This window comes from Achroia grisella, unplaced genomic scaffold (assembly GCF_030625045.1).
Source record: "Achroia grisella isolate CSIRO2021 unplaced genomic scaffold, CSIRO_AGI_Agris_v1 utg445, whole genome shotgun sequence".
NCBI lineage: Eukaryota > Metazoa > Arthropoda > Insecta > Lepidoptera > Pyralidae > Achroia > Achroia grisella.
Window position 1 is genome coordinate 2,061,090 of NW_026712860.1, and position 12,030 is coordinate 2,073,119.

The 12,030-nt window shown below is 29.4% G+C and overlaps 1 protein-coding gene across 1 annotated transcript; it reads right to left on the minus strand.

Moving 5' to 3' along the window:
* Positions 1–488: 488 nt before the first annotated feature.
* On the minus strand, positions 489–3,442 carry LOC131845028 (uncharacterized). Its single transcript, XM_059194046.1, has 2 exons — positions 3,081–3,442; positions 489–1,485 (listed from the first exon to the last, which is right to left on the minus strand). The coding sequence occupies exons 1-2, from the start codon at positions 3,417–3,419 to the stop codon at positions 1,018–1,020; spliced, it is 807 nt and encodes a 268-aa protein (XP_059050029.1). The 5' UTR covers positions 3,420–3,442; the 3' UTR covers positions 489–1,017.
* Positions 3,443–12,030: the final 8,588 nt, after the last annotated feature.

The window sequence follows — 12,030 nt, forward strand, 5'->3', positions numbered from 1 at the left end:
TAATATACACATTTTGTATAATGTTTTATTACATTATAAAGAAACAACAGCATCAGCAGCAACAGCTTGTAACACTACGACTGACCTCTTTTTTAGTTAAGTTTTCATTTAACTCATAAAATTCTTTATTTTGTATATGTATTTATTAGTTAGTTCTAGTTTTAATATAAAATCATTTTTAATTTAGTACAATGATAGGAAAGTAACTGGTTAAAATAGGTATTTTAGATATTAAATATGCGCCTAATTTTCAGTCCCAGCAATTTTATATTTCAACGTAAAAGAGTTACACTTTCGTAAGGAGAAAAATAACACTGGTCTATGATCTATAGAAATGTTTGAGTGCCACAATTTGTCTTTCTGGAGATTTATAAAGATTAGACAGGACAAGGAAACTTGTTGTAGGTATTAATTGACAATGGAACTTAGTAAAAATAACTATTTTATTATGTTTCTTAAATAAATAAGAAATATCATTACATCATCATCATTACTTAGTATAAAAAAAGTGGCTAACGCTGTCTGTCCCTATACTTAAATCTTTAAAATTACGCAACGGATTTTGAAGCTGTTTTTTTATAGATAGAGTGATTCTAGAGAAAGGTTTATGTATATAATACATGTACACCCGTGCGAAGCCGGGGCGTGTAGCTACTATAATAATAAAATACATAAAAAATCACATTTCAATCTTATATTATTCACTACATTAAAATAAAATAAATAATGGTGCCTAAATCAATTCAACCAAATTTTTAATTTGGAATCCATATTAATGCATTTTGACGAATATTACGATTTCATTTATTGTATTATTTATTATAAAACATTACATAATTTATAACAGGGAAAAGAGATTAACAAAACGCGTTAACGAAGTGATTCAAAGGACCCATATAAATCATCGTTAGACTTACTGTACATATTTTATAGCTGCTTATACAAATATATATTACATGTCCGAGTCTCTTTGAAACTCTGTATTATATAATGTTACTTCTTATTATTATGATATGTTTATGTTTCTTTTGAAACATCTGGAGACTGGGTGTTCATAGTAGATGGCCCAGGTTGAACCGTGGTTGGATTCATAGGTGGCACATATATTGTAGTTTCACTATTCCGTTTCCTAATATTCATCACGTATTTGAATACGAGGTTATCAATTTCATTCATTAATACTAGTCTGTCATTTGTATTCAAAGGCTTTAATTTTTGTGCCAATAATTGACCATACAAATCGCATTCGACCGTTACTTTTTTATTGGGAAAGTATTCATCGTCATTATGCTCCTTAATTCTCAGTATATCTTGCATTACGCGCCGTCGTTTTCTGATAGGATATGATTCCGATTCACTACTACTGTTTGAATGTGGTGCTATAGGCCTGATAATAATTGGTTCAGGAGAAAGTGGTCTCTCCATATTTGATTCCATTGATAAAGATTTATGCACGAGTTCTTCATCCTTTTCATCAGTACTGTCCTGTAAAATAATAAGAAAAAATTGTGTTGAAATACTAATAAGTATTTTCTATTTCTTTTTACCGATGATCTCTATAAAATAAGTGCACATAGCACATCATAATATGTAGCTATAAATAGTTACAATTATTACTGTAGTAGGTATAGTAGATGTGTAACATAGACGCAATTATTATGAGATGTTACTAGTTTGTTATTATGAAAGTGTTGCAGTATTGTCCTACTTAGTATTTTGGTAAGTACCAAGCCGAGTGTAAACATTAGTTTATTACTACATTAGGATTGTAAAATGACCATTATAATTTTCATATTTTTTTAACTCATTGTACCTATTGAGTCTTTTATTATATTTAGGAGGTAAAATTATGTGAAATATTATTTCTTTGAGAAAAACTTTCATCTAGATTGTAGTTGTTTATTAGATGATAGTTTTGCCCAACTTTTTACCGCACCTATGTGCGTTATAGTTTACATATCAGAAAATTAACTACGCTAGGTACCTACTGAATAATCCATAACAATATTATTATAAATATTAAAAGACTGAACGGATCTTAATGTGTAACGTGTGTATAAATTGTATCACGGGGATATAGAATAACTTATATCTTATAATTTAATTTTTAAATGGGGGCACCATATGAGACATTCTTTTAAAAATAAAGTAGCGAGTAACCTATATACATAGTAGTACAAGTATGTAACATACTATACTACTAATACTTAACATAAAGAAGTACTTTTACATAAACAAAATATTACATTATGCGAACAAAAGTTACTATAGATTTAGATGCGCTACCGCATCTCCTTACCATAACAACAGTCTCAGTCTACATCAGCAGGGACCGAGTTGTATAGCCAGTTCGGGTGACCAGATTCGGCAGAAATCTATGCTTCAAGCAACACTAGAGGTTTTAATTATTTTAAAAATATCTGTTATTTTGATGTAGGTATTAGATATTATTATTTTATTCCTTGCAGTATACTGGTAACTTATAACTAGTAAAATGTGGCTGTGTCTATTTGTCTGTCATGCATTATACCCATGAATGCTAAAATAGATAATTATCATGTTTACTCTCAAGTGATATTTAAAGAAACATGAAGTAGGCACCTACTTAATCTTTAAGCTTTTTTATTTATAGATTAACAAATCTAAAATTGCCGCTAAAGTGGCAAAAATATTTGCCAATTTAGCGGACAATTGGTACGATCACGAGATTAAATCTGGTAACACTGGCCTCTGCTCTGAATGAATGATACGTATAAGACATGCATGTGTGTGACGGGCGGTGGGGGAGCTAGACGGATCGTCAATTCCGCATATACATTATACACATAGGTACTACTTGGTTAGGTATTTCTCGTGTTTGTCTCTTGCTTGTCTTGTAATTGTAACGAGAGCTACTCGTATTTAGCTGCTAATAATGTATCGTTATCACCTATTACATTATTGATCTTGTTATTTGAATACCTACTTATTGTAATGAAGTAGGTATAGCATAAAACGGAAACATATTCATTTAAATCTTCTAGCTGGGCATATGTAAATTATATGTAAATATGTGTTATAAATTGTTGTTATTCGCTCACCTCAATACAAGCTGTTGGATGATAATCATATAAAGCTGCCAAGAAATTGTTCATTGTATCAAAAGCAAACCATGATGGTTTGTAAACGTCTGCTCCGTTGCCTATTTTAGTAGAGTCTTTAATTTTTTTTATATATTGCCTATATTGCGTCAATAAGGAATTCCTCTTCCTTTTTAAATCTTGGATTGAACAAGGCAAAGAAAAGTTGTTTTTTATTCTCATCCAAGCATCAAGATTCAAATTTCGATTTTTATGCTCCGTGCTTTTTGGATTCCATATACACGGTTCACCTTGTAGTAACTCTAAAAATTCGATAACATTTTCATTGCTCCAATTCATCTTGTATGATTATAAACACAACCGATTCACTCGCCAACGTGAACGCGACTGGACTTTGCACATGTGTGGCAAACTACGCAAATATTTGAAGATGAACTCTTTGATGTGTGCTCAAAATACGATACGCTATAGTAACCAAACACATTGCATTTCTCAAGTGTATTGACGTACAGAAACGCGTGAAGCTGGCACACATAGTTTCAAATACGCAAACACTCACAAAGCAGCCATGTGTTATGTAGGTATTTGAACGTGTGTGAATAGTATTAACATAACTGTGAGCATGTGTTCAAAGTTTGAACAAACATTTGTACTTTGCCCTCCCGTGTCGGCTTTGGAATGTACGTCATTAAACAACAAGGATGGAATACGCTGCAGCGTCGATTTCGCTTCAAACTAGTCTATTTTTTACGGAGCAAAGTCGTGCTGCGCTCTTTTTTATTTTCCTCTTATAGGCTTATAAAAAAAGCTATAGTCTCACAGTGTTTGCAATTAGTCTATATAATTTCACAAATAAGCTAACAATGGGCACGTTACATACATTATTATGTTCACAAATACAGAGACGTGTGAAAGTAATTTAAACATAGAAAGAATGAACACATCACCAATCTAATGAATCACTACCATGAATGGACGTCACTTTTCTTCTTACGGTGGATTGATTTGTGAAAAGAGGATGAGAATAGTGTCGTCATAACCTTTTTGAAGGAGAGGATAATATTGTGACCTATGAACTACGAGCGGATTAGTTGGTCGACAGATCCATAGATTGTAGAAATTTTAGCAAAAATTGCTCATATCATTATGTGTACATTTGTACAGAAAGTGCTACCACACTGCGTCCTGTCTGCAGAGTTGTACATATATATATAAAAACTACTATACTGTAGTTGCATTTTCTATTATAATTATTTATCTAAGATCTTTCATTTTAATTGTTCATTACGGTAAGGGTAAAAGTATCGATGTTTGTATAAAGTTTTTATTTAATAGTTTGAGAAATATATTATCTCCCAAATGTATCAATATACATATATGAGAAATGAAAATGAAGATAGTTTTGACTAGCATTTAGTATATCTAATGTTAAAATATGAAAAAATATATTTGTATAATACAATTATTGAACATTGTCCGGACTTGCTATATCTATTTTACTGTTTTCAAGTTTTAGAAACTAAATGTAGTTTAGTTTCTATAAATATTACATTAATTTATGCTAGTATATTTAAATTATTGTGATTATAGTACATTGTTTTTCTGATATGTAATGATGTATTGGTTTCAATATTTCTAAAATAGGAAGACTACTACTGACAAAGTTATCCCGTTGCATAAACTATTATTTTAAATGTTTTTAAACTAACGCAGTATCATTATTATTAAGTTTTAATTTATTTATATTTATAGTTAATTTATTGTCTTGGAATTGTTGCTAAATGATGCTTCGCTTTCTATTATTCCATTTTTCCTTTAAATATTACTGTTATCCTTGTAATAACAGTATTTTTTTAATGCCGGTAAGGTTAAATTAACTACCATATTTTTTAACTATAATTATAGTTTTAGCTAATGTTGTAGAGATTAGTTTTTTATTTAATAACGTTGTGTCATTAAACAGTAAAGTTCGTATACGTTGTGTATTTTAACTCTTTGTAATCAATTACTAGACTACTGCGTCTTCTATTCTATGTATAATCTTATTTTATTGAAGATTTTTTCGCTTGTTTCATGACGGTGACATTGGTATATATTCCATTTAATATAAACAAATTGTACATTTTTGTAAATGTTTCATTTAAAATATTATTATCAAACTAGCTGCACCCGCGACTTCGTCCGAGTGGAATTTAGCTTTATTTTTCTAAAATAAAAGTAGCCTAAGTTACTCCTTATTACATCAGCTACCTGCCAATAAAAGTTCCGTCAAAATCGGTCCAGCCATTTCAGAGATTAGCCGGACCAAACAGACAGACGGACAAAAATTGTAAAAAATGTTATTTTGATATATGTACCATATTTATATTCATATGCATGTAGTAAAAAACAGTTATTTCAATATTACAAACAGACACTCCAATTTTATTTATATGTATAGATAAACACGAATGGTAGCGTAAATATCCAATATTACTTGACCTTCGATAAAATAGGTCGGTTGATACTAGTAGGATAGTCTGCGTATCAAGCTAGGGTGGTTGTTTGAACACCTCATTTTCTGCATTGAACCATAAGTAGGTAGTACCTACTTGATCTGGTATAAGTCAAGAACATTCAATAAATCGATACTGTATAGGTAGATATACCTATACAGTATCCTACCTATAAGTAGTTTTAATCGCATTGAGGGATGTACGATTAAAAAAAAAAAGTATGCAGTAATAAAAAGTGACCTGCTAAGAAGATACCTAAGATAGCTTTATATAAACACTTAGCTTTGTTTTATTACAATGTGAATAAGATGGCTAATGAATAGAAGAGAGATCAACGTTACGGTAAGGCTTTACGTCCTATGCTAGATACTGAGCTACGAAATTGCGAACATGATGTTGGTTTTAAGTTCAACTAACATTTATAGTACTCAGAATATAGGAATTTTGCTATTAGAAGTAAGACAATCAATTTAAATGTGAATCAGTAAATAAATACATGGATACAGAGACCTATGTAATCACATTGATACTACATTAGAATATGAAATTCAATGATGACTTTTTTTTAAATGATTTTTTTAGGTATTTCTTATTATTGAAACGTTTAACTTTATAGTTAATTGAATGAACTAAATAACACTCAAATAATTATGTTTATAATTCAAATAATGGCACATATAGCCCGTTCTGATGAACTTCCTCTAGGTATAATTAATTCAAACATCGTCCCGGTAGTTAGTGATAGGAACCGAATAGCGATCAGATGTGCGGGTCACCTACTAAATTAGTTTTGGACGTACAGTATGTAGAGCAACTTGATGAATTGTTTTACACGGTAGTAGGTATACATATTATATAATGTTTGTGAAATAGCTTAGAGTATACTCAATCTATTCAATTAAATAAATACTCCACAATATTTCAACGCAGAAGTTAGTCGGTTGGTACTTACTTGCTGTAGATTAGAGAATTCATAACATATTATGGATATCCTTTTAATTCTCTAACCTACAGCAAATTAACACATAAGGAATCAAATTTTGATTAATTTAATCTTAGTTAATTTTTATATGAGAAACTTATAACCTATTTTTTACTAGATTTAATGATATTATTAGATGATGTGATATTTGAACTAGATTCTGAAAATTCATCAATAAAAATTTTACATAAATATGCTATAATACCTACTCTAATTTTATTTTCTTTTTAATAACAATGTTATGCAAATGTATTTTTTAATAATTAATGATGTTTCTAATTAATGACTAAACTTCTCAGTAATCGCCAATGCTAAATATAATTATTAATTTAAATCATAATTATTCTCTTATGACAATGTGAAATAAATATATTATTATATTACTATGGAAGTTATTGTAATAAGGTAATTGGAACATACAAAGAAAGTGTTAAATTTTTTAATTATGATAATTTTTGAGATTCAAATATTGAAATTTAAAGCGAAGTATTTCAACCATTTCCAATTAAAGGGTAACCATAAAATTGGAATAGGATATATTAGAATAACAATAGTTCCCTGTGTTAGGGACAATGCGGTCACATCACTGTCTGTACGTTCGCAATTAAACCATACACTGCATTTTCATTTGAATAAATATGTAATTAGAATTAGTGGCTGTACCTTGTTGATTAGCTCTGTTCACCTGTCACATATATGTATTTGGACGTAAATATTTATGTGGATGGATAGGAAATACTATTTCAATTATTAGGATAAATGCATGGATTAGTATAAAAATTTAATTCACTTAATTACAATTGACCTCTTCTGAATGGTAGACTTTATATAGTAGACTTCTTTATTTTAAATATATTACATGTATTTATTTCTAAATGGTAATAATTATATTATTTACAACATACTTTAAGCATTTAATCTTTGATAGTTTCAATATTTGAAAATTTACTATCCACAGGTCAAATAATACAATAAATTGCTCTGAAGAAAGGCATTATAGACTTGATAGCGGAACTTACAAAGCGTTTGGTATCCAATAAATAAACATTATTGGTTGGAGTCCATCGGAAAACGATAGTTTGCACAAACGTCTTTATCACACACAGTTCATTGAGCTTTAATGCTAATTTTTGAGACATTAAGTGTCAATAATTTCGGAAAAATTTAGAAAACCTTTAATAAGAATTATTTCATTCTTCTCAAAGGTTTTCTATAGTAAATTTACTTAACATAATAAATACAAGTAAGTATAATACTGTACAGTAAGTAGTTTTTAATAGACAGATAGATTGAATAGAGATTGATGATTTACAGTTTTACTCTAGATATTATAAGTATATTATAATTTAATATACACCATAATATTGATATTATATTGCCGCATGTATTTAGTAGACTTAATTGAGATCCACAAAAGAAATAGTTATTACAATAACAATAAAATACCTTTTTAAATTTGCAATATAATTAGACTTATAAATTTATCGGATTGCATAAATAATTCCATCGTCAGATTGTCACATACTTCAAAAGATGGTCCACCAATAATAGAGTCTAAGGATATGTTTACACTATCTCAGTGAATCAGAGAGCGACATTGACGGATGGTGTTTGTGTACGCTGGAAGAGCCGCACCGATATCTTGTAAACACCAGGTTATTTATTTGCAAACTTCTTAATGTATTACAAAAGACGGCGCACTTATAACTTTCAAAAGGTTCTGACGTTAAGTCAAAAGGACTAATACAGAAATTGTGAAGGCATCAGCAACAATAGGCTAAAAATAAGGAAATCCCTGAACACCCACGCGAATCAACAGTTTTATTCCATTAAAACATAAAACGTACATATATGCGTTGTGGCAATAGAAGCAATTCTCACTGGCCACTAAAACTGAAACCACGTCTCCACTGGTAACTTACTTAAAAAAATGTATAAAATTGTACTTAAATAATGTAATTGTAGGTTGTGTTATAAGTAGGTCTTTTATGTATTCCAATATTACCATTATATGGAATTAGAATAAAAAAACTATTTACATTTATATTATAAACTAATTTTATTTAATTAATATTGTTATTAATCTCATTTTCATTTATATTACTAACATTTTTTCCTAGATCAAAGTTGTGTATTCACGTCATACCTACCTTTCTAACTTCTTATTTATCTTGGCCACATAAACTTTTTATTTATTTTGGTGAGTTAGTTAGCCTCGCCAATGTTCGTATGTATGTAATATGTAATACTTTCCTAAGTTTTTATAAAGTTCCAGACATGTAATTTGATTTTCGTCTTCATTTACAAATACGATTGATCTCATTATTGGTATTTTATTGCAACCACCCTTGGGATTGGTTGCTTAACATTGCTATTGAACATGATATGTTATGCTATAATTAAAGATAAGAGACTATACCTATGTTTCAATGTATTTTTATACTGTATTGTTTATTATAGGTACCTAATTTTTCTTCGTATAAAAATGAAATTTATAGTGTGAAAGAGATACTTATAGTTCTTTTCAACGTCTACGTACGAGTAATATGTTTATTGATAACACCATAGTACAATACAGACTTACGCCGAAAGGTGAGTGAGAAATGAGTTGGAATCTGGTAGACACAAAATAAATGAATTTATATTTCTCAGGTGACGAAAAGACCTCATCCTCCAAACTGTCTCTTGCGTTAAATTGGTTCTTTATCACCTTAAAAACGAAATTGATCTTATCAGATCAAGCAATAAATTTGTCTCCTGCCGCATGCCGTGTGGATTCAAATATATCTAGAAAGATGTAGATACTAAAGACAACGCCTCTGGCTGTGTCATTGGGAATAACAGTCGTTGAAATATTAATATTTAATTTGTAAAGTAAATATTTTATGACGATAGCATTTCATCGTATTATTTTTTCTAATATCTAACTATAAAACGAATTACTAATGAGTGTCGGTTCGCTGTATAAAGCCATTAATATTGGTGTTACAAAGCAAAGCAATGCGGCACTAATGGCAGAACCCCTAATGTCCACACCATCGGTCAATGTCAACTTGCCAAGCTTTTTGTTTCGCTTATGAAATATCCTTAGTCCTTACACATATTATTATCATGCTTTATTGTATTTGTAATTATTCAATTAAATATTGTTTATGTAATATTAAATTGTATCATATAAGTATCTTATGATTCTATCTTTTTTTATTTATCTATACATATAAATAAAATTATAACGTGTGAATGTGAACGTTTGTTTGTAATATTGAAATAACCATTTTTTACTACATGCATATGAATATAAATACGGTACATACAGAAAAAAAATATTTTTTACAATTTTTGTCTGTCTGTCAGTCTGTCTGTTCCGGCTTAACTTATTGGTAGGTAGATGATATAATAAGGAGTAACTTAGGCTACTTTTATTTTAGAAAAAATAAGTTAAATTCCATGTGAACGACGTCGCAGATACAGCTAGTATATAATAAAAATCGTGACGAGGCGAATATTGCCTATGTGTCTGTTTGTATATTAATATTTCATGTAGAAATCGCTAGAGAAATATACAATGAATTTTAACAGAAAATATTGTTGAACATAAATCAACATGTAGGTTAAAAAGTTGGAAGAAACGGAGAAATTTGTGAAGAGGCGACAGTCACACACTAAGCTTCCAAACTATATTCGAACTCTATTCATCCTGATGGTGCCTTGTTCAGAGGTAAAACACGTGTTGCAATATAGTTATAGACTTAATAACGAACCGGAATTTGAACGCCTATTGGTGATCAAATTCCATATTAATTAATTGTTCTCTATTGAGAAAGCATAACGCATCTAATAGCTGGTGGTCAGGTTTCGGCACTGAATATTTATAGTCTTATCTACACATGTTAATGGTAGCGATATTAAACAAAATAATATAAATCTATTAAGTAATGAAATGGACTTGATGAAATGTAATTAAATCATTTACCTATGTATGTGCGTAGTCGAGGATACCACTAGTTTAGCAATAAGTCTTAATATATGTAGGTAATGTAGAGATTGTTGCAACAAAGCGAATCATAGCTATTAGTTTGTCGAAATGCTCTTGTACTGGAAACTACTGAGAGATACTCTCACGTTCTAACTATCGTATGGCGCGCTTGTTATTTAAAAAATCTGTGCAAATAATAAAGTAAACCACAGACTTTTTTATGTAAGAATGTTAGAAAATAGGTTATCATATTGGTATCCATGTAATAAATAAATTTATTTGAAAATATATTACATAAATATAAGCCGCCTAACGTACAAAAAATAATATATTTTCGTCAAAATAGGATTACTTGAGTGTAAAATATAACATCTATTTTGGCAGGATATTGGAAATTGGTTGTTCAACTTTTAATAGAGCTTTCCAATTTAACAGATATCAGTTTAAGCCAATTTTAATTAGTAACCAACGATGTATTTTATCTTCGAAAGCCGGTTGCTATTAAGTACTTCGAGTTTGATATGATGCGGTGACAGAGTTTGTTTTCAATTTAATCTTTTAACTGGATATCGGTGCCCGGTGGAGATTGCATTTTTAAATTTATTAGTCCTTTGTTAATTAAAATACTGATTCACTTTTAATTTTGTACAATCTCGGTAGTTATATGTCATTTTTTGAGATTTACTAATTTAGAGTACAGAAATAGGTACCTAGTTATAAAAGAATAGAATATTTTAGTCATATTTAAATGTGATAATACCATGTGTAATAGATATGTAATGTAATAAGAAAAGAAAAACCGTACAGCTTTAATTTAGTTAAATACCGCGAGATAGAGATCCCACGGGAAATGGAATTGGTTTAACGATGCGAGGATAGCGTAAAATTATTGTAGAATTATGTAAAATTTATTTGATAATAGGATTGAGATATTCGGTATTGTGACAAATTTATACCATTGTATAGTAATAATCTTACAAAGTATTATATTATTTGTGTTGTTATTAGCATCCATAGAAAAAAAAACGTCATCCACTTAATCGGCGTAACAAATGATTCTATATTAAGTATAATTTAACGCTTACGAATTTTAAATACTTATCGTTTTTAATTACGTTGTTTTTTGTATATTGCATATTGCGTGTATAAAATAAGTAAAAATAACCCGAAAATTCTCTGATAGGCGACAAAGCATGTGTTAACGTAAAAGCCTATCCTCCGAAATTTATAAAAAAAATATTATAAGGTTTATAAAATGGTGTGGTCTTTGGTCCCTTAGGAAAACAACACCTTCCTTTCTTACCTAAGGATTATGTAAACTCGGTTCAGCTTTTTGCTACCTTGAAATTGTGTTTTGTTTTGGTAAATGTAGTTTTTGGTTACGACATAGTTTGAATATTAAGTGAGAATTTAAAAATACGTATTATAATATATTATATAAGTATAATATTAATAAATAATATATACTATTTATATTTTTACATATTCTTTTCAAAA

What these genes read in the sequence shown, in the direction of transcription:
- LOC131845028 (XM_059194046.1), bottom strand. Translation starts at nt 3,419, where the DNA reads ATGAATTGGAGCAATGAAAATGTTATCGAATTTTTAGAGTTACTACAA. An exon ending in ATCCAACAGCTTGTATTGAG is followed by an intron (nt 1,486 to 3,080) that starts GTGAGCGAATAA and finishes ATTATTTTACAG; the next exon opens with GACAGTACTGATGAAAAGGA.